The sequence below is a fragment of the Dama dama genome, chromosome 21 (assembly GCF_033118175.1).
Source record: "Dama dama isolate Ldn47 chromosome 21, ASM3311817v1, whole genome shotgun sequence".
In the NCBI taxonomy this organism is placed as follows: domain Eukaryota; kingdom Metazoa; phylum Chordata; class Mammalia; order Artiodactyla; family Cervidae; genus Dama; species Dama dama.
The window spans coordinates 47,976,431-48,000,693 of record NC_083701.1 but is presented as its reverse complement, the minus strand read 5'-3'; the positions used below and the strand labels follow the sequence as shown (position 1 = coordinate 48,000,693).

The 24,263-nt window shown below is 36.6% G+C and overlaps 1 protein-coding gene across 8 annotated transcripts in view; it reads right to left on the bottom strand.

The window, feature by feature from the left end:
• The window catches only part of TRPS1 (transcriptional repressor GATA binding 1), a 264,861-nt gene that overhangs the window by 3,025 nt on the left and 237,573 nt on the right, over positions 1–24,263 (bottom strand). For all 8 annotated transcript variants that reach the window (XM_061123577.1, XM_061123582.1, XM_061123583.1 and 5 more), the window contains one exon: positions 2,326–2,448. In XM_061123577.1, coding sequence (XP_060979560.1) covers positions 2,326–2,448 — 123 coding nt within the window. The remainder of the gene's footprint in view (positions 1–2,325; positions 2,449–24,263) is intronic.

Sequence of the window (24,263 nt, the reverse complement as noted above, 5' to 3'; positions counted from 1 at the left end):
TATGAACATGAACAATATGTAATTTGTGAATTATATCTGGAAATGATGTACCTTAATGCAAGAGAGTATCTTTTAAGTGTTAAACAAAATACAAATCCTTTTGGAGTGTTTTTATTGTCACAAAGATATTTTAAAGAAAAAAGGAGAACGCACTTGTTATTGAACATCAAATTACTGGTTTTAGAATGAAAATGTCAGGTCCCCTGGATAGTCCTTGTTCATTTACTTTGTTCAGAATTTCAGATTTATAAAGATCTCATATTTCAAACATACATATTTAATCTCTACCCTTCTTTTTGAATATAAGCATTTAATGCTGAAAATATTCCTCTAAGCACTGCTTTAGGTAATTTCACAAATTTTGAAATATTTTAAAACTTGTATTTAATTATAATATTTAAATTCAATTCAATATTTTAACACATAGTATATTTTAAAACAGCTACATGATAACTTTCTAAGATAAACATGCTATTTTATATTTTGATTAACATGAGACTATTAAAACTCACTGAACACTATATATTAGATCTGTGCATTGCATTGTACATAAAGGTTATATTTATAAAAAATGTAAATATATGGAGTTGATGGGAAAATGCAAGGGAATGAAGAGTTTTATCCTGTAGAATAAAGAGTGGAAGAAATATAGTGTCTGTTTTAGAATCCTAAAGAAGACCAATATTTAAGTGACAGGTAAAGGAATTACAGCCCATAAAAGAGACATCAGAGAATTATTATGCACAAATGTATAAGAACTAAGAGCATGTAGGGCCATGGAATTCATGGAGTAGAAGTATAGGAAATTTATGATTTTAAAAAAACCTTCAAAATCAAAAACATCTCTGGAGAGATGAATATTAAAATAATTGTTAAAATTTTTTTCATTTATATTGCAGTTGTTAAATTACCATAACCTGGAAGAGCAGTAGTTTAATTAATATTTGGCCTTTGATTGGACAGCATTCAATTAAAATCATTAATGTCAGTACTCATTAAATGGAAGCTTATTGCTTGCTTAAATGGTGAAGGCTTAAAAAAAGTAAGGTGATGGTGGTAGGTGGAGATTCCTTCTACTAGCTACATGCTAATAACTAAGGTTTTTACAGTTTACTACCAATTAGTCTTGTTGGCAGTATGCATTTTTTAAAAGAGTGCTTCCAGTGGTCCATTTAGGAGGACATTTTATCTAAAATTGTATTCCCCGTAGCTGCATTCTATTCACTGACTGGTGCTAAGAGCTGTGGTAAAAGGCCAAACAAAATGCAAAAGGCAGAAGGAAACAGATTTTTGCTTACTAGATGGGGCATTCCTATTTTTAAAGGTAGCTTTGGTCAGCAGATAAACTTTCTTTTTTTTAAAGATTTTTTTTTTTTTTTTGGGATGTGGACCATTTTTAAAGACTTTATTGAATTTGTTACAACATTGTTTCTGTTTTATGTTTTGGTTTTTTGGCTGCTGAAAGGTAGTGGGATCTTAGTTCCCTGACCAGGGAATGAACCTGCACCCCTGGCATTGGAAGGCAAAGTCTTAACCACTGGCCCACCAGGGAAGTCCCTAAACTTTCTAAACCAAAAAGGAAAAAAAAAAAAATCAAAAAAATCTTTCAGGAAGTCAAATGCATATAAAGATAGGAGATTTGTAAGTTTAAATATTATAAGATTCTACATAAAATTTGATTAGAAATAACTGACATAGCTCAGAGAGTCATAGAATCTAGCCAGCCAGAGATCTTAAGACACAGAGCATTTCTGCACCTTCCTCTGTTCTGCTGTGTGCTCCTTAAGCCCTCACTCAGATACCAGGAAGCCCTGGAGAGAGTCACCTGGCATCTTGGTCCCAGTAAGAACCACTCTTCTGAACTTGTCCTACTTCCAGCCTAGATGACACTTGCAAATTCCAAAAGTAGACTGTAAAAGAAGCATTTTTTCCCTTGCCCTATATTTTATACTGAACAATGAAGAGTCTTCTTGCCTTTTTTTTTTAAAATTTATGTACTTTTGAGCTTTAAAAGTTTCTCCTTTCTACCTAAATTAATGTCACTGAATTCTGATACCCACTCATTCACATATCGGTTATGTGAAGTTCCCAGAAATCAATCATTTTCCTCTTTTATATCAAAAGAAACATAATGCATTAGTAATGATCTCACATGAATCTCCCCATAACATCTAAGGCCGGTCCACCATAAATCACAAGTGCGCTCAAAGCAACTGGATTAAACTCTGCAGGGGCAGGCACCGCAAGCCAGGGAATGGTACTTATCACACCACAGACCAGGCTGTTTTATAAAGCTTTTCCTGAAACAGTCTAACAAGTTCTTACCGAGTGAAGCTTCTGGTAGAGACCACACGCATTGCATACATATCCGCCATTTGCATTCTTTCGCCAGAGAGAGGTCTTTGTGGTCAAGCAATTGGCACAAAAAACACCCGAGCCTCTGCGCCTCTGAAATGGGGAAAAAAAAATACAAGGTCAGAGGTGAGTCACATGATCAGTGGAGTTGGACCAAATCAACCCAGGAGTTTTGTCTTTAGACTAGCAACAATGACAGTATAAAACCACACTGCCCATAATGAGGTCAGGTTCAATTGTGTTTAATAGGCACCACTGATTTTCATTATAATTAACCCTACAGTGATGGATGAGGTGTGTGCAACACCAAAGGCTTTTCACAGAAACAGCTTTAACTTTTTGAACTTTGGGTTTTGTGCCCTTAATGATGGCTCCTAAATGCTGAACCCTAAAATATACCTTTTAAAAGTGTCAAAAGTCAAAAGACAGAGCATGGCAATATGTTTAATATATTTTGGAAAAAGAGGAGCCCAGGCTACCTGAGCTTCAAAATATAGTCAAACTTGGAATAAGTGCAGCATGTAAACCAGTTACAATTAAACCTGATGCATGTCTTTCTGGATGTCATTCATGTAACATAAGTATTAAGACACTAATAAGACACTTAGTTCTAATTTTTCATTTGCAACTGTAAAATCTGAAAGAGACACCCTCTATCTCCCAAATCTGAGAGGAACAGAAGAAACTCCTGCCAACTAGAAGTACAGTATTACTAATGAGAATCCTTATGAGGGGCGTGCTTAAGACAGACAACATAGTCCCATCAATGGCTATTTATTTATTTTATTTGACTCAGACTTGGAAATCACAAGCGTTTTCTGAACACAAATGGATTTTAGTGGACTGAATTCTCTAATCACCAGATTGAAAAATAACCCAAGAATATTTAAAAGTAGATCATTAGCATTGCTTGTCCCATTCTTGTTATCAAGTAATGATTCCATTAAACTTCTCATTGAAACAAAAGTCAGGCTGTGTTCATAGGCACAAATACTAACAGGCAGGAAATGGAACTCTGGCTGAAGAAGAAGAAGGAAAAAAAAAAAAAAAGACAGCCTGAATTGCAACTCTGCTCTCTTTTCTCTAGGAAGCAAAGCCTTTAATGATAAAATATGCATGTTAGATAAGGAGTGGAAAAAGTCTTGCTGGAACCCAATTTTGTGATAAATTTAAAATTACAAACACTATAAGTCAAAATTTCAGGGATTCATAAAATTTAGGCAATTTATTTAACTCGAGTCCATACTGTAGACGAGGGGTATCCCTGCCAAGAAAATACAATGGTTATAATTGTACTCTGATACATTTCAAATGGAAAGCTTTCTGCAGACATAATTTTGGCTTCAAGACTGGAACACTTTCTTGGCATTGAAAGGGCATTTGATTCATCGGGTGTTTCACAATGTATCACTAAAAAGACCTGGTGAGCAGCCAGTTCCCTATAGGGTAATTTTTCCATCCAGATGCAAGTGCTATCAGAGGCCCTCGTCAGCTAAACTAATTATGATCTTGCAATTGCTGATGCCTGCTCACTCTAACATTCGACATCCTCCATTAATCATCAATACAAGGAAAATGAATGAAACGTAAAGAAATGAGGACTGGTAAGTTGCATAGCTATAAAAATCTGAAATGAGAGCAATAATTTAACAAGATTGGGGGAATGTTTTTAGTGAGCACAAAGTCAGGCTAACAATTGCCCTTTTCAACCAAGAACACAATTTCATTAGTGTAGCAGGTTGTGCTACTTCAGGTGATGTAATAAAAGCTAGATTTTTCACAAAGATAATCTCTGGCTCCCCTTTTCTCCTTACTCCCCCGACCCCCCAAATCAGGACCAGGAGTGTATAATAAATTTCTCAGTCTCAGAGCAAAACGCTGGATACTGGTCCTCAAAGTCCCAATAGGGACCTACTGCAAAAGGACAAACTGCTATTTCCCTCAAATCAGTGAACTATTAGAGCTTGTGTTTATCAAACACTCTGGGGCCCCCTTTATTCGAGGTAAGCTGGGGAGCCTAGTTAGGTTATAATTGTGAAACTTCCCTGGGGCCATGCTGTCTTTTCCCCGAGATCTAAATAACACGTTTGGCAAATAAACACCAATTTGATCCACATAAAGGCAATGTAAATGTCCATTTGGAAACTAACCCACATATATGGCTGCAGCTCAAACCTGAATGTATAACCATTCACTGCAGCCTGCTTTTCTTTCCTTACGTCCTGGCTGCTTGACGCGGCATGCCAAAGTGGGTGTAATCCTGGTTTCAGAGAACACTTCAACCTTGCACAATTTTGCACTTAATTCTCTTGCAAAGAAAATGCCCTTCATTAGTTCGAGGGAAAATCCTGAAATTACAGTGCTTGTTTACACAGGCACATCTTGCTTTAAGCAGCATTTAGGCTCCGATAGAGGCTGGTATATTTTAGGTAAACCATATCTTATTTTAAATACATCAAGAGTAATTTGGATTCACTTATTTGGAGTCAGTATGGCATGGGGGTTAATAGATTTAGGAGACAGACAGCTTGCATTCAAAACATGCCTCTGTCTTGAGTTGCTGAGTACAACTTTGAGTGAATTACTTAACCTAGCAGTACTTAAATGCCCCCCTCTTTAAAGTGTGAGCTGCTCTGAGTATTAATGTGGACAAATGGATGTATAATTAAAACAATGTGAGGGGTGTAGTAAGCTCTCAAGTTATTGATCCATCATCGATCCATTAAGGATTAAGCTGTATTTCTTTTGTTAAGAGAAAAATACTTGGTTTCGTTCTTATCACCTTAATCTACTTCTTTTACATTTTAGATATGCTTAAAGCATACGGTTGAGTATTAGAACATGCATTTCATTTGTGTCATTCTTATCAAATATGAGAATGGAAAGTTGAGTCAGAGTGAAATATCTAGGTGTTCACACCTAGAATTCAATAGGAGCCGTGCTTGTGTGGGGGCGGAGAGTAGGAGGTAGGCGAGAAATATTTCATACATTTAGTTCCCTCCCATCTAACAAATGTATCACTTTGGTAAGCACTGTAGAACCCTATGTTTGATGCACTTGGAAATTTCGGAAGCAGCAGAGTAAGTGGGAGAAGTGGGTAGTGTCCTTCACTGTGTGACTACAGAACCGTGGACCATGACGCATCTCTCTAAACCACATCACAGATGACAGCCTGACCCCAGCGAAAGCCACACCATGCATAATGTCACCTAGTTGGACCGAGTATGGCATTTTTTTCCACGTCACCAACATCCTTAACCCAATCAAGTGCTGAGAAAAAGTCTGTTGCCAAAGGAAGCAAAATAGAAGTCTCCCTTGCCTCACTTTTTAAAAACAAGCTTGTTAAAGAGAAAGAAAGGCATTAAAGACCTTATTTCATTCACAGTTTATCAGGCACAACAGAGTTTTAAAACAGTTTGCCATTCTCCTTTATACTGTGTTAAAGACAGAAATCATGTCCCCTAACAGTCATCAAATAGTCTAAATAATAAGTACCTAGGACAGTGCTATCTGTCTTGAGTGGCTAAATATTAATAAAGTTGAAAAGCATCTCTCTTGCTATAATTTTTATCACTAGTCATTACTCCTGTTTTTGAAAATAAAGTTTTAAAAAAATATTCCCTAGAAATATCTACCATTTGGATTGACAAATTCATCTTCAGTTGGGCAGAGATGGTTAACGACGATGGAGACAAGAAAATCAAGAGAGTTAATTTTTCCAATTCTACGTTCCAGGCTTTTTTTTTTTTCTCTTTGAGAAACAGCTGAAGCCAGGTACCTGCTAAGTCCTGAAGATAAAAGGCAGGTAGAATGAAGCTCTACCTCTCTCCTGTATACACATCATTAGAGTCATGCATTGCTGATGGTATATGTGTATGTTTTACATAATAAAATGGTTTCTCCTTTTCCTACAAGCTGCTTTTAAGAGTTAATAATAGGGGATTCCCTGGTGATCCAGTGGTGAGGACTCTGTACTTTCACTGCTGAGGGTCGGGGTTCAATCCCTGGCCACGGAACCAAGATCCTGGAAACTGAGGCCCCGCCTCCCTCAAAAAGGAGTTAATAATAATTTGAACCTCCATGACTTTGTGCAGGAGACAGAATTGAGAGATATGGATAAGGACACTTCTGGGAGAGGAAATGATAGGAATAAGCAGTTAGTGGATAACATGAAGGTGTACCCGAAAGGCCCTCCTTTCAGGCTGAAGGAAAGCTGTCCTCTTACTTATCCAAAGCTATGCATGGTCACAGCATGCTCTGCCCCTGGCCTTCTTTAAGTGCACCTTCTATTTATATGTGGTTTCAACGGAGGGCAAGAATGAAGGATGGTCAGCAGAAAACCCAAATCTACATGAAAGTCACCTCAATGGAAAATGTCTAAAGAGGAAATTCTGGAACCAACAAGGAACTGACTGCATTTAACTTCAAGTTTAAACAGTTTGCCCACGAACTTTTAGGTCGAATCTGTATGGCCTGTATGTTATTTCTGCTGGCTGGCAATTTCCTGTGTGAAAAAGGAAGGGTGGTGATAGGAATAGTTCATTGCAAGGAATTCTGAGGCCAGCCCCCATGATCGGCATCTCCAAGGCTTTTCAATTACTGAGAATTCTTTGGATCACTTCTTTCCTTCCCACGTTTCAAATGTATTAAAAACCACCATACTGATTTTCACAACAGCAAGTTAGGTGATGAATCTGGACAATCATCCATGCCAGGATTTGAAACAGAAAATGACATACCATCTTTTAATAAAAGTACATTTTAAATCCAATATAATTTTTTTTTCTTTTCCCTGCTGGAGAGTGCACCAAGCAGAGTAATGAGTAAATAACTAACAGAAGAAACCTCTAGTCTTTAGGCTCATAGCTAACTACTTTAAGGCATCATGATCACTACATTTTTCTCAAAGTTTCTGATTCAAATTTTTGCTTTTAGGGGGCTTAAATTCTCAGTCAATTACAGATCCCTCTGTGTTAAGCGCTGACACATATTTTGGTAAACCCAGATGAATCTTCAGAAAAGAACAAGAATGGGAACAAAAGTTTTAAATTGGTTCAGCTATTTTTATAGCTTATCTTACTATTTGAAGATCAGCCAAAAGCAAACATTTTAAGGCTTTCAAATTTCATTATTAACAGAACTTATTTCATTTGATCAATAAAAAGTAAATTTGATTGAATTATTCATTCAAGTGGTTTAACATTTAGAGACACGGATATTCATCTCCAAGATATTAAAAGTCCCCATTGGAGAAGTTTATCTCTGCAGAAATGATCCTTTATAATAGTTTTCTATGAATAAAAACCATACTGAAACCATGTAATTACATAACAAGCCTTGATAGGCAGAGTATTTACTCACATTTTTTATGGTTTTATATCTTGGCCATTTTAAATTAAATCAACTTGAAATTTGATATACGTGCTGTTAGTCTGGATGCACCTCAAATATTTTTAACTCTTTAAACAATTCTATGTGTATTTGATTATATCAAGAATCCTTTGAGAACTTCATTTAGGGAAATGTACAGATGGCTATGATAGAATCTTCTGGTACAACTTTGTAGTAATAAGACTTCAGTGGTAAGTGTAATTGAATTCAGTTTTGGGACTAATTATTAAATGTCCACCATGTGCCTGGCACTGTGCTAGAAGCCGGAGTTACAGTGAAGTATGTGGCAGGCGTGGTCTGTAATCTCTCTGTTCACAGCAGAATCTTCTAAAAACATAGGATATATACAGCTAACATGATAAAAACTGAGACTGTTGATGAATAGTGACAGTTTAATTCATGCAAATTATATGAAAACATTTCTGAAGAAACCGAAGCGTCTCCCACAAATACATCTCACTTAAAGGCTGAAAGTTATCTAATCATCAGAGGGCTTACTTTCTGTGTTCCTTTATAAAAATGGATAATAGTCTAGTCGTTTCAGAACGACTTGCTTATTGTCTCATCAGTAATAATGTCCTATCAACCACCAAAAGAGCTGATACAAACTAAATAATGAGTTCATGACTGTCATTATAAAATTGAAGTTCAATAAACTATTGAATAGATGATAAATAATATTTTAGCCATTATCTCTCTTATTGACCACCAAGAGACATAGAAGGTCACTCTCTCCCACTTACCCTCATTAAGGAATTAATTGACTATGACTACCCACCAGCAGAGCCTACAGAATATAAAGAATGCTACACCTAACACCACTTAAAACAGACAGTGGCTTGCAATGAACACCTAAATAAATTCACAGCCAGAATTTTATCAGAAGCACAGGCTGGCCAGTATTTTAGCAAGAACAGGGAGAAAGCTTTGCCAACAGAAAGCAATAGATATCAATACCTTGGCTGACTTTTGCTCCACATAAAATTGCAAAGAATCAGTTGAAATGGGCTGTATAGCAAGTCTATGCCTGCTTTAAAACAGCCCTCTATGCCCTCAGATTTCTTGCCAGAAAACTGAAGAGACTCTACAAGGTTCAGCCAAGCACCCATCTTATAATCACTTATCTCAGAGTTTGGAAACATAACCTGTTTACCCTGCTTATTAAATTCACTTCCTCAACACATCAGCAATGCTAATGGAGACCAATGTAAACTAAACTGACATCTTTGGCTAGAAGCAATGGAACAACTTCTGTTCCAGGACATGAGGCAATTCATATTCTAGCAATCATACATTGTACCCAGGTATGAATGTGCCCAAGCCTTTTCCACTGACACGTCACCACGCTGGAGTTGCCCAGTACATCAGGACATGTTAAAACACATTAGCTCCATTTCTTCTGAGATGCAATTGGTGACTCGTGGAGCGGGATTGCAGAAAATAAGAGTTCCCCGGGGAAATCCCACATTTTAAATTATTCGTATAGATTCTTCAAATCTTCTGATTTTAGAAATTTATCATACAGATAATATAATCTACTACATAGAAGTGAAGGACCCCCATCTCCATACTTAACTTACTCCATATTTGGAAAATGAGCAAAGCAAACATGTGATGTCATAAACAAATTATTTAACAGACTAGGACTAGAAAAGCCCAGATCTTTGGAGTTCTAACCCATGCTGTTTCTGTAACAATGTCCTGCCTATACAGCAATATGTATTTGGACAGCTGAAAATATAGTTGAAGATTTATATCTACACTGTCTTTTTTCATTCCACATGAAAGTCACTATTGTCAAAAGAACTGCTCAAGCCTCTTATTGCTTCTATATCTGCCACCACAGATCCATTTTCACCTTTCCTTCAGTGACAACAATGGTCAATAGTATTTCAACAGGGACTTTCTTCTATGCCAGTGCCAAAATCTGACACTGAAAACGGAAAAAAAGGGGGGCTTTTTGGAGGCACAGTTCAACAACTCTAGTACTTCTTAAGTAAATTTCAGCATGACAATATGAGAATCAATTCTGTTTTAATAAAGTTATTGCAAATTTTATTTAAACAATATATTTGGCAAACATTTATTGTGGGAATTCTTCACAGTATAGAAAATAAGCACCTTGGTGATAGGGACTTTTCTAGAAAAAACCTAAAGTTCAAAAGGTTCAGCTTCAAAACACTTAATTTAAGAAACAAACAGAGGTATTTTATGTATTACCTAAGTAGGACTGGTTTTATGATAGATAATGATGATGATGTGGTCATTTTGAAAGAAAAGGAAAATAACAGATAATAATCAGTAATTCTTTTCATATTAGCTAACAGATAATAACTGGTCAATGAAGTGTTACCATCCTCAAGGCATTTACATCTATATCAATGGTTTCTAACATTCTTGGGAGTCATAAACTCTTTTGATAAAATTTATAACACTCTCCCCAGATAATAAAAAAGATATGTAAAATACCTTGCAAATAACTTCAGGCTGTTCAAAAGAATGTCCTTCAGAAAATGCATCCAAAGATTTCACATGGATCTGAGTACCCAACAGATTCTGAGGTTAAGAACTCCTGACATATAATTATATCAGTTTGTATTGAAAATGAATTACTAGGGATTATTATTCTCTCATTTTACTGATGAGGTAAAAGACTGTGAATGATTCTTTGAATTAACTAGTGTCAAAAATACATCTCAGTCTCTTAAGTCCAGGCAAAAACACAAGACTTTTTCTAAAAATCATTTTTGGGACTTGCTTGGTGGTCTGATGGTTACGAATCCGCCTGCCCATGCAGAAGGACACTGGTTCAATCCCTGGTCTAGAAGGATTCCACATGCTGCAGGGCAACTAAGCCCCTCGACCACAACTACCGCAGCAAGAGAAGCCACCACAATAAGAAGCCTGTGCACCACAACTAGAGAAAGGCCACACAGCAACAAAGACTGAGTGCAGTCATAAATAAATACCATTTTTGCATCAGCTATCTGGTAGACTCACTTGACTATTTCTTGACCCTTTCTGAATAATCACCATCACACATCTAATATTTACCAAGTATTTATTTTGTGTAGAATGATACACTACAGACTTAGTTTCTTTACCTGACATCTTCTAAACAAACCTAAGACACAGGAATTATTATTACCATTATTATTATCATTATTGTTATTCTATCCACTTTACAGGTGAGAAAACTAAGCCTTAGAAGCATTTTTCATATACTAAATAGTAAGATCTATTACTTCAGAGCCACAGTTCTTAACCATGTTTCAGGTCCTATTACTAAAGAAGTGATTGGGGAATTTTTACCAAAAATATTTCACCATAGCTTAGCTTTGAAGAATCCTTATCTCTTCAAACCACCCTATAACAGCTGATTAAATTATGCAAGTTTTGAGGTACCAGAAATAAATGACTCATTCTTGATCAGATATGGCAACGATCTGTGTTGAGGTTGAAAGAGACAGTCGAAGCCAGAGGAATGCAGCATTTGGGGGATGGAGGGGTGGTGTGGGGAAGGCAGATGGGTGCAGTGCATGAGTTTTGATACTGTTGTCTCAAAAAATAAAAATAAAAAATATATGTGAACAAAGCCTCTGTTGAAAAGCAAAAATGAGTGCACTGACTTAGGGCCTAGAAATGCCATCATGGAAAGGCAGCTGTGAACCAGGAACTCATTTGTATTCGCCATGGCTAGAGATGGGGCAGGAAACGCGGTACTGGGTTTTGAGAAGTGCTGCGCACACACACGTTTCAGGTAACAGTGTACTAGACTTATTTTATATATTGGCATGTTCCTTGGCAGAGACCTTCTGCAATGTGTGGAATCCTCATTATTCAAGATAAAATACTGCCAATTCTGAAAAATGAGGTCATTTTACCAAATTCCTCAGATTTGAATAATATGAAAGTATTTTTAATTATTTTCCCTTAAACATTTCCCCCATTACTAGATATAAAAGTACATGTTCTTCAGTGACCTGTGCAGTTGACTCTGATACTTTTCATGTGTGATACAGTTTCCATTTCATTATATATATAAGATCAAAGCCTAAAATATTCTTAACTCTATAAGCATGTTTTACTGGGTATTGAATTGAGATCAGACATTAAATAGCATACAGTTTGCTCAGCAGAAAGATGGTAATTGCCACTTATTTTCACTTAACAATAGCAACAAAACGTATAGAAATACAGTTAAATATCCTGAAGTTTGAAACAGTTAAGAACTATGTTAAAAATCTGAAAATGGATCAATAAGAGACCCTGATACCAAATATGCAATTTGAACTAAATAACTAAAAACTTTACTAGACCATATTGTAATACTTCTTACACCATTTCATTCTCTGTGATTTTTAAATACACAGAGGTGGGGGGGGGGTGGACCTAAGGGCAATAAACCTAAACTTCATTTAACTTCTGAATCTATAAATAATTCTTTAAAAATACTATCTCATTTTTTATTCAACTTTGTATTTCTTCATGACCCCAAACCAGGTATTTAAATACACTTTTCCAAGATTTAAAATAAGTGTCTAGTACATTTTGCCATTGTTCAAATGAAAGATTTGTCTTTAAATGAGAATGCTGTGACTGTTACAGGTAAAACCCAACTCCGGCAGATAATTTCATTATAGAGGCTCTGGGCAGACAGAGACGTCTAAGCTGATTTTTAAAGTTTTAATGACATTATTTTAAAAAAGACAACTTGAAATTATGCATTTCCTTAACAGTAATGATGTAATTTTGTAATAAGTGAAATCTTTCATGGGAAAACTGCTTCTTCCATAACTCACACGGTCAATTACACAGGAAAGTAGTGTAATCGGGCTGTCCTTCTGTCGCCCCCCACCCCCCACCCCCATGGCCAAAAAGCTCACGTACACGACTTCCTTTTCCATTACCAACTTGTCTGCAGTACCATCTGTAAAAATGAACACATACCTTGGGCCGCTCGTTTCTGCTTTTGCACGTCCATTAGTGGGACTGGCTGCAGCTGCTCAAGAAGAAAGCAAGGATTGTCTTTGCTTTTATATAGATGTATATATTCCCCCTCCAGTCCTGCCATATCAGCGTGAGGCAATACATCGTCTTGGGTAGGGAACTGTACTTAATAACCTGTGCTCCGACCCGCTTCTCCGTGCAATCTGGAGTTTGTTAATCACACTGTATCACGTACCAAAGCAAGAACTACCTCATCACATCACGAACTCTCTCTCGAGACAACCCCTCAGTCATTCCTTCCAAAAGGAACAGCTAAAATCATTTCAGACTTTGACATTTCATGCAGCAAGCAGAATACCAGGAAACCAGTACTGAGGCCTGGCTGGACATCCTGAGACACAAATCTCCTAATGAGTGAGACTTTATTTCATGAGAAGGACTCTGACAGTGCAATACAGCAACGAACTTTTGTGGTGTTTTTGCTTTATATATTTTAAAAAATTTATTTATTTTTTTTATTGAAGAATAATTGCTTCACAGAATTTTGCTGTTTGCTGTCAAACCTCACCATGAATTAGCCATAGAGATACATATATCCCCTCCCTTTTGAAACTCCCTCCCATCTCCCTCCCCATTCCAGCCCTCTAGGTTGGTACAGAGCCCCTGTTTGACTTTCTTATACCTTCCCTCTGGTTTATACATATATTTTTCTGTTGGCATTATTTTTTCCCTAGATTAAGGTTATTAAACTGTCCACAACCTCTGCAGAAGATGCAAATAAATTAAAGCAAGGAAGGACCCCAAATTAATTTTTTAAAGTCATTTGCCTACAAGAAATAACACTTCTCTTTGTTGTGGAATAATAATAAAAAAGAAAACACCATCAATTACTAAGCTCTTAAAAATGTTTGGAAAAAAAAGATTCACAGAGAAGCTGAAATTTAAAACATATAAAATAAAACAAGAGAGATCCCCCAAGTGGTAATTGTTTTCCACATTTATAAGTTTACCCCAAATAAATCAAAACTACTTTTCTTCGTAAGAAGTAATCCGTCGTCAGTGTGTAAGCTTAGCTTTTGGAACTCAGAATGCCAATTCCATCTTAGATTTTTCACATACTAAATTGTCTTAAATCATCAAACAGCCCTGCTTTCCCAGAGTTTAGGTACAGGAGAAAGAATGCTGGATTCCAGTTATTTATAAATGCATGTCACTCCTAAGGGACTGGGGACATTTTAAGGGCTTTATTTTTTTTCCCTTTAATCTTTCGTATTATCAGTGCATTGCACATAGTTGGTGTTTTATCATTGACAGTTTTACTGAATTGACCTCTATCAGAGAGGATACTGCTAATTTTAATAAACAGTCTGTTAAAATGTGCACATATGTGTACATATACATACATGCTGTGATCAAAACGTTATCACTTTAAATGCAGCCACATTTATGAAATATAAATGGCGGTCATTATCACAGAAAATAGGACTCAAACTGAAAACAGTTTCAGCTTCTGAGACATAAAAGAAAATTAATAAATTCTGTACCATATTTAAACAATGTATTATGTGACAGGAGAGAAGAGGAATGAGCTTTGTTTACATGAGCTTCTGATCAATTTTCAGAACCCAGAGAAGTGGCATATGTTTGTGTGTGTATTTGTGTATACATGTATATATACACACACAGATATATATATACATGTACATATGTGTATATATACACACATACACAACTGAATCCATTAAAACATTTTCAGCACTAACACATGGTAAAATGTCACTAGTTACTTTTATTTTCATTAAAGCAATATAATATTTTATAAGTGAAACTAAAGTACCAATGATGTTATTAGACTAAAGAAAAAAAATTCCATGAGTTTTCTGGAGAGTTGATAATAAATACAATTCACTGCTTGTACATCAGATTGTAGGGGAAAAGGGAGTAAGAGTACCTAAGAGAGTGTTTTCAATGTCAGCCTAATAAATATTGATTTTATTAGGTGGGAAATAAGACATCAAAATTTGTGATTTACTTTTATTACTATGTTAGAGTTCTCTGAATTCACATATTCACTCAATTGACAATATAATTATATGAGAGAATACATGCATCACTCAATGAGCATTAAATTCCTTTCTTTCTTAATTTCAGAATATAATAAGTATAAATAGGTATTAGATTTCAGAAGATATTGAGTAACTGAGTAACCTTTGGACATGTAAAGTTCAACCTTTGTAGCTACATATTTATGAAAATGTGAGGAAAAAATATACAAAGTACCTCATATTTATGTTATTTTTAAGTATGAATAGTGATCCTAAAACTCTCACACAAAGATGACTGTCCTAAAAAAAGTATATAACATTAATTATACATTAAAAAAATAGAAATATCTCTCTTGCCTCTGTCTTCTGACTTCTCTCTCTCCTTTCTTTTTCGACTGTGTTCCAAAACACCTTAAAGGATTCATTACATAAAGCAGTGTGTGATGACTTAGTCACTTACATAAGTTGCACAAGTCTGTCAAAGATATATATTTCTCATCATAAAGCTAAACAGAACTGTGAAGAAGGAATAGGTGGCCTTGGGAATTTTCTAGAACATAAAGAAATGCACTGTTGGTTAAGGTCAAGTTCCCTTAAATATATAACTCATTCTAGCTGCATGTAATTTTCTTCCTTTCATGTGGTGTGATCACTTAGATTATATATATTATCACAAAATATGACAGTGGACATTTAATTCATAGATTACACAAAGTGATTTGCTTAAATTCGTATAGATCACAACAGAAAACTTTGTACAAGAAATTATTTTGGATATTTATGTCCATAAATAATCATTTGGAATTTGACTTCCTCTATTTCAGCAATACATGAACTGTGAACTTCCAGATGTTCAAGCTGGTTTTAGAAAAGGCAGAGGAAACAGAGATCAAATTGCCAACATCCGCTGGATCATCGAAAAAGCAAGAGAGTTCCAGAAAACATCTATTTCTGCTTTATTGACTATGCCAAAGCCTTTGACTGTGTGGATCACAATAAACTGTGGAAATTTCTGAAAGAGATGGGCATACCAGACCATCTGACCTGCCTCTTGAGAAACAGATATGCAGGTCAGGAAGCAACAGTTAGAACTGGACATGGAACAACCGACTGGTTCCAAATAGGAAAAGGAGTACGTCAAGGCTGTATGTTGTCACCCTGTTTATTTAACTTATATGCAGAGTCCATCATGAGAGATGCTGGGCTGGAAGAAGCACAAGCTGGAATCAAGATTGCCGGGAGAAATATCAATAACCTGAGATATGCAGATGACACCACCCTTATGGCAGAGAGTGAAGAGGAACTAAAAACCTCTTGATGAAAGTGAAAGAGGAGAGTGAAAAAGTTGGCTTAAAGCTCAACATTCAGAAAACTAAGATCATGGCATCCAGTCCCATCACTTCACGGGAAATAGATGGTGAAACAGGGGAAACAGTGTCAGACTTTATTTTTTTGGGCTCCAAAATCACTGCAGATGGTGACTGCAGCCATGAAATTAAAAGATGCTTACTCTTTGGAAGGAAAGTTATGACCAACCTAAATAGCATATTAAAAAGTGGAGACATTACTTTGCCAATAAAGGTCTGTCTAATCAAGGCTATGGTTTTTCCAGTGGTCATATATGGATGTGAGAGCTGGACTGTGAAGAAGGCTAAGCACCGAAGAATTAATGCTTTTGAACTGTGGTGTTGGAGAAGACTCTTGAGAGTCCCTTGGACTGCAAGGAGATCCAACCAGTCAATCCTGAAGGAGATCTGTCCTGGGTGTTCATTGGAAGGACTGATGCTGAAGCTGAAACTCCAATACTTTGGCCAACTCATGTGAAGAACTGACTCATTGGAAAAGACCCTGATGCTGGGAGGGATCGGGGGCAGGAGGAGAAGGGGACGACAGAGGATGAGATGGCTGGATGGCATCACCGACTTGATGGACATGAGTTTAAGTAAACTCCGGGAGATGGTGATGGACAGGGAGGCCTGGCGCGCTGCGATTCATGGGGTCGCAAAGAGTCGGACACGACTGAGCGACTGAACTGAACTGAACTGATTTCATATGTGATTAGTCATTTCAGTCGTGTCCAACTCTTCGTGACCCCATGGACTATTTTATATAAAATACATATATAATATATTCATACATGTAAGTATAAACATACATGTAAATAAAATACACAGAAAGAATATATTCACATGCACACAAACATATATTTAAAATACATATCTGTGTGAATACATGAACACATTTCTTTAAAATAAAGTGGTTTCAAGGTCATCCAGTTTAATAACTTAAAAAATTTAGGGACTGGTGATCTTACATTTTTAAATGTCTGCTTTTAAAACTCACAAACTTACACTTCTTTCCCAGGTTAAAAAGTTTATAACAGCCAACAAGTTAAAATATTTTAAATGGAAAAGTGTAATGGCAGAAATAATGAATCAATGAACGTAAGAAACCAACAGGTAGATTTCATGAAGAATTAATCATATATGTATGCTTGAAGGAATTCATGGGATTCTCAGGTGGCGCTAGTGGTAAAGAACCTGCCTGTCAACTCAGGAGCTGTAAGAAATGTGGGTTCAATCCTTGGGTCGGGAAGATCCCCTGGAGGAGGGCATGGCAACCCACTCCAGTATTCTTGCCTGGAGAATCCCATGGACAGAGGAGCCTGGTGGGCTACAGTACATAGGTTCTCAAAGAGTCGGACATGACTGAGATGACTTAGCATGCATGCAAAGGAATTTGTAGATATTATATGCTTCAAAAAGTTATGTACTTGCCAGAGGAAAATTTAGGTGGCTAGATCTGACTTTGGTCATCCCTCTTTTTCTACCTATTTTCTAAGATTTTATTATTTTATTAATTTTATTATATATATTATACATACATGTACACATAGAATTCTACATATATGCATACTTTGTTGCCCATGTGTATATTTCTTTGACAAAATAAGAATGGAAATAATTGTATTCTTTTAAATTCATCCCAAATGAAGGCAATAATTTAAAAATAAACACAATGGACTAACTAGTACCAGACTAAAATTCAAAGCAATTCACATTTACCAAAAAGAAAAAAATAAAGGTAAAGAAAAGTGTGCCTTAAACATAAAAGTCCTAATTTTTAAGGAAGAAAATCACCATTAGCAGAGGTTTAGCTAATTAGTCAATCTAATGCAGGGCTTTTATGTTTGTAAGTTTACAAATTTCAGAAAATGACTAAATTATTCCACTTATATCATTAACTTGACCCCTTCCAGGATTTGACCTTCCTAATAGATTTGTTTTATAAGACTTGACATCTCAAACAGCTGTGCTATTCTTTCTTGAACTTGACTTTTTTTTTTTTTTTTTTTTTTAAGAAAGCATGAAAATAGCCTGATTTACCAAGGCACAAATATTGATGGTAGGGGAAGAAAGGGATCAAAACTGGAAAAATAATATGATTTCCTATCTGAGGGAGTTATTTTGAAACTTAGAGAACATGAAAGTAACATTTGTGGCCTATCAAGGAAGTGATGCAGAAAGCATTTGAAAATATAACAGTGAACTGAGTTCATTAATATAAGCAGGTATGGTTTTTAAAATGGAGAAACAATTCCTTTGAATGTTCTGATTTTCAAAGCTCCCACCAATAAGTGTATCCCATTATACACTCATTGTAAATGGGAATATGTTTAAAGTTGTTACGAGGGTTCTCTGCAGGTTTTTACTTTTTAAAACTAAATATAAATCAGGATTAAGTTAGACAACCAAAGGGAAATTTTTTTCTAAACTTTTTACCAGGCAAATAATTTGCAAACACATTGGGAATTTTAATCTATGCTAAAAATACCTCTAGACAGATAGATTTCATATAGCAAGGACATAGTTTGACTTAACTGATACTGGTCTGACTCAGAATTCTCTTAATGATAAAAAGCAACACTAGATTTGTGGAAGAAATATAAAGGGACAAAACATATGTTTAATGATCATGGTTTCTACCCCTACTCAATTCTGCATCAAGTTTCATCTTGTAGAGATAGTTATGTTGTAGAATTATTTTCTACCTTGGCTCCACATGGCATTGTGACTTAAAATTCAAGAAAGCACCTCAGACAAATAATAAATTGTTGCACAGTACTAGAAGCACATATGAAAGCTATTTTTAATTTCAATTACACCTTTAATATATTAATTATCTGCTTATCTGAGTGCTGCTTCTGATAGGTTTACCACCGCCTGGTTCATTCTGGGCACAGTGTTCTTTTTACAAGAGGCAGAGGCATTTGAGAAAAAAAAAAAAATCAGACAACTCTGTTTCCAGTGTCTCAGGGATAATTGTTACCTTTCTCGTTTTCAATTTTCAAAGAAAGCAGTGTCTATTTTGCTCAGGGCAGCTGTTTAGGCTCCTGCTGTCAGAATCTTTTCAACTTGAGTAGATTTAGGATTATTTAAAAATGATTATTATATCACACCAAGCTTTCTATTGCTGTTAGTAATTGAGCATGCATAATTAATGGCCACATACAGCACAATAAATAACTCAGAATACATATATTCATACTCACTTTTGTGTGTATGTATACACATATACATATATTCTACGTGGGTGATTCTAAAAGGTTTATGCTGAGTTAGGAAAAAAAAAATTTAAACAAATCTGTAAGGGGAATGTAATATTGAAAGTCTAGGATATAATAGGGGATTCCTGGGTGGTGCAGTGGTCAAGAGTCCACTTGCCAAAGCAAGAGAAGCAGGAGACAAGGGTTCAATCCCTTGATTGAGAAGATCCCCTAGAGGAAGAAATGGCAACTCACTCCAGTATTCTTGCCTGGAAAATCCCACAGACAGAGGAGCCTAGCAGGGCTACAGTCCATGGGGTCGCAAATAGTGACTGAGCATGCACACATGCAAGACATAATAAAATTATTTAAAGTTTTATCTTCTATCTGTAGTTTTGAAATTCATATTTCAAAACAAATTCTGAAAACAATATTCACTTCTAACAGAGGGGCTTTTGGAAGCTGATCCATTCTTTTACTTTATTTACTATGCAATATTCTATTGAAATGTGATTCCTGAATATTAGCAGAGAGGTTTTGCTTTAATAGTCAAACAAAGCAGTTTACACCAGATTATTGTAACAGACATTATATTTCATAAAAATTGTCTTTATCACAAAATTATTATTCAAGTACATTTTTCAGCTTAAATAAAGTTTTAGTTTAAATGGCTGGACATGCTTTATTATTAGATAAATATCTAATTTTTAACTTGGTGATACTGGTGTAACTTTCCATTGGAACTCTAAATAAAATTTATTTTGGTTCAAGCCATAAGCATTGGTTTCCTTTACCTTCCTTCTAAGTCGATTTAGATTTTCCTTAACAACCAACACACAGCCTTCTCCACCCTTTTATTTCTTTGAATGTTTATTACCTGTTGAAATCTTCTTGGCGTGGAGAAGTCACAGACAGGAAAGGAAAAAACTCACAACCTAAATGCCTGATAGTTAATCAATAAAAGGATTTTCTCCTTTAGGAATTCACTTCTCTATAAACTCGGCCTCCTTTTTCCTTTTAGGAAAAGAAAGGAAAACTCTTTGCTTCGCATGAAATCAAAACTCTCAAGTCACAACAACACAGTGAGGAGCAAGAGAAACATGTTCTTATTGACTAGTTCATTATAGATTATTCATCTCTTATTTGTGAATACTATTGCTAGTCATTTTCTATTATACAAAGATGACAAGGCCTCTGAATCTAAACTCATAATTCTACTTTCTAAGTTGCTCAGAGATACATATGAGCTTCTCAGCTGGCTCAGTGGTAAAGAATCTCCTTGCCAATGCAGAAGCTGCAGAAGATGTGGGTTCAGTCTCTGGGTTGGGAAGATGTCCTGGAGGAGGAAATGGCAACCCACTCCAATATTCTTGCCTGGGAAATCCCACGGACAGAGGAGCCTACATTCCATGGGGTTGCAAAGAGTCAGACACGACTGAGCAACTGAATGCACGCACACAGAGGTCATAAACATTCATTAAACCAGTTCTCTCTGCAGTAGAAAAATCTACTTTTCTGGACTCAATTTCATTTCTTGAATAAGGCAAAATTTGCTCAGAGGAAAGTTGATGAATAAGATGGCAGAATCACCCAGGTAATACCCAAGGGTGTTTCTAAAACTTACAATGGATTCATATGGCCTGGACACTAATCAGAATCAGAACCCCACTGTCTGTAGTATGCAGGAGCAGAATTTAGGGGACCCTCTATGAGGCCAGGAGCCGCCTCTTCATTACTACTGATAGATGGCGGTGGTTCCCAGGGAGTGCTCAGGGAAAAGCTGGGATTCCCGCGGTATCTCGGCCCCTCAGTTCTGGGGGCCCTGGGCTGACACTAGTCCATCACGATTAACACGTTCTGACTCGGTTGGACGTCGGTCCCAGAAGTGTCACTTTAGTAAAAATCAGACGCAACTAGCAACACACTGGTGTGATCTCATGGCTCAAAAACTGGTGGTGATCCTTATTCTAAAGACTCACAACAATGTTTTCTCCAAAATCAGCAAAACCTGAATAAATTGGCAGCTTCCTCAGGTGGTGGTTTTGAAAGCCTACACTCACTTGGTATAAGTTCTAGTATGTTTATTTATAAACGTCTTATTACTTTAAATTATCACCTCATGTAAGAAAAGTTCAGTGCCTTTGAAATGTTTATAATTTTGAGGGGAGGTAAGGTAAATATACATGAAGCAATTAAGGGGATGGTGCAAGAAAGGAGACACGTCTCAATCTCAAGACTTTTATGATTCCTTTGCTTCAAAGTGCTGCAACCAATGTGAACTGTGAAAAACACTCACACACAAACTCTCTCTCTCTCTCTGAGCTTAGGAGCTCATGCAAGTAGGTGGTGGACTTGAGCAAGCTTTTAATTATTACTCATCACTGTATCTTTTAGTTTTTTTCAGTTGCTTGTGGCAGAAACTTCAACCCAAACCAGATCAATATGAAGATAAATCTGACTCACGCAACTGAAAAAACTGGGAAAAACCCTGACTTTAGGCATAGTTTAACCAGGATTCAAATACTATCATGAGAGCACAATTTGTCTCCCTCTTTGAAATATGTTTCCTCCTTGTTGACTATAGTCTTACTCATATAGACCTTGTCCTAGGATGGTGACATCGCTGTTGCACATTGAAAACCATATGCTCAACTGAACACGTGAAGGGGAAACAAGGATTACACTTTCCTGTTGACTCAACTCAGTGTCCAGAAAAGGCACTGGCGACCCACTCCAGTACTCTTGCCTGGAAAATCCCACGTGCAGAGGAGCCTGGTAGGCTGCAGTCCATGGGGTCGCTAAGAGTTGGACACGACTGATGCGACTTAGCAGCAGCAGCAGCAGCAGCAGCAGCAACTTAGAATCCCCAAACAGGGAGCCTTGTGGGCCAAACTCAGGTCATGTCCCTGTCCCACTATGGCCAGGTACAGTGTATGATGGAATGCCTCGTTGTTTAGTCACTTCAGTCGTGTCCAACACTTTTGCATCCCCATGGACTGTAGATCGCCAATCTCCTCTGTCCATGGAATTCTCCAATCAAGAATACTGGAGTGGGTTGCCAAATCCTTCTCCAGGGGAACTTCCTGACCCAGAGATCGAACTGGGGTCTCCTGCATTGGCAGGGAGATTCTTTTACCATTGAACCACTAGGGAAGTCCACAAATGCCTAGATTAGTTTATTAGGTCTAGGGCAGTTTCTTTAATCTGAGTTACAAATCACTTGTCTTACCAAAATGCAAATTTTTATTTAGTAGATCTGAAACAGGACCTGAGATTTGGCATTTTCAATCAACTTCCTGTCTGAGTAACAACAGATCTAAGCACAAACGTAAATAAGCCCTCAATCTAGGGCAAAAACAGCTTCATCTAAACTAGATGAAATAAAAATGAGGGAAGTGTGGATTCTCAAAAGAAAATCAAATATTGTTCCCAGAAGTGACGCATTAAAAATAAGTTAAAATTTAAAAAAGAAAATGTTTGTTCTATAACACACACACACTCGTCTGTATGCTATCAGTAGAGAAATTTTTTAGTAAGCAGAGCATTTCTACTTAAGCAGAGACAATCTTGATCTCATTTTAGGAGTCCATACGTACCATTTAGTATTTTCTTTGGTGAGAATAATCCTTGAAAGGGTTCATCATTATCTACACTTCTCATGTAGCTTTTTTGATAAAATCAATCCTTGCCATTTTCTATTTTTTCTACAAAAGCCACACTATGAGAAAAGAGTATAATGATCACTACTACACCACCAAAGAGTCTGTTTAGAAGAACTTGGGAAAACGTTGTTGGCATGAAAAGCAAGGATATCCAGATGACAGATGCCACGATTAATGATTTGAGATTCAATCTATGCCATTTCCTTAGTACACAATGAATATACAGGATATGTGTGGACAGTTCACAATAGAAGTCCTTGTGGACAGCTCACCTGAGAACTCTCCTGAAGGTTTATCTGTACTTGAAAGACCGAAAGACCTTTTCAGGTGTCACAATGATGACAAAGGTAGCATCAGATTGTTTTCTGAATGCGTGTATTTACTATTCTGTGTCAAGTATCAAAAAGTATTTAATGGGTCAATAACTGATCCCATTGGCCCATATGTCAAAAAAAAAAACTGACAAAAGTGTTGTCCTTTATCTTTTAGGGAGACTGAATAATTACATGGACAAGAAGAAAGACTTACCTTCTTTCATGTGAGATACCCAAATGAACTGGGAAAAAAAATATACCTCTTCTGATCATCACTCATATTTACACTGTAAATATTAGATTAGCTATGGTGCTAGTGGTAAAGAATTTGCCTGCCATGCAGGAGATATAACAGATGTGGGTTCGATCCCTGGGTCAGGAAGATCCCCTGGAGGAGGGCATGACAACCCACTCCAGTATTCTTCTCGGGAGAATCCCATGGACAGAGGAGCCCAGTGGGCTATAGTGCATGGGGTTGCACAGAGTTGGACACAACTGAAGTGACTTACCATGCATTATCAGTTTCAACTTTTGGTCTCTTCATATCCTGAAGGAGTTGGTATACTCTTCTGTTTGAATTCTGCATCACTAGACATGTCTCTAGTTTGTCTGGGTTGTAATTCAGAGTTAAAGAGACCATGAGACTACTTTCTATATTCTTTCTAAGGTAAAGAATAGCTATGAGTTCCATTTTCCTCTATGAACTGAAAGCATCTTATAATCTAGCAAGTTTATTTTACAAGTGAAACATGAGGGTATTAAGGCTAAAACTTTAAAATGTGGCATATTTTTTTGTCTACATCTAAATGAAAGCAAACTGATGCCACCCAAAAGATACTCAAAGGTCTAGAGAGCATAAAGAATGTAAGGTTCACTTACTGCTAAAAGCATGCAAATCTAGCAGGGAGAAGTCTTCCATGCACAGGACTGCATAAGCACCAAGGCCATAAAACACAAAATGGGAAAATCAGGGGATATTTATCTGTAGTTCATTTTCTCA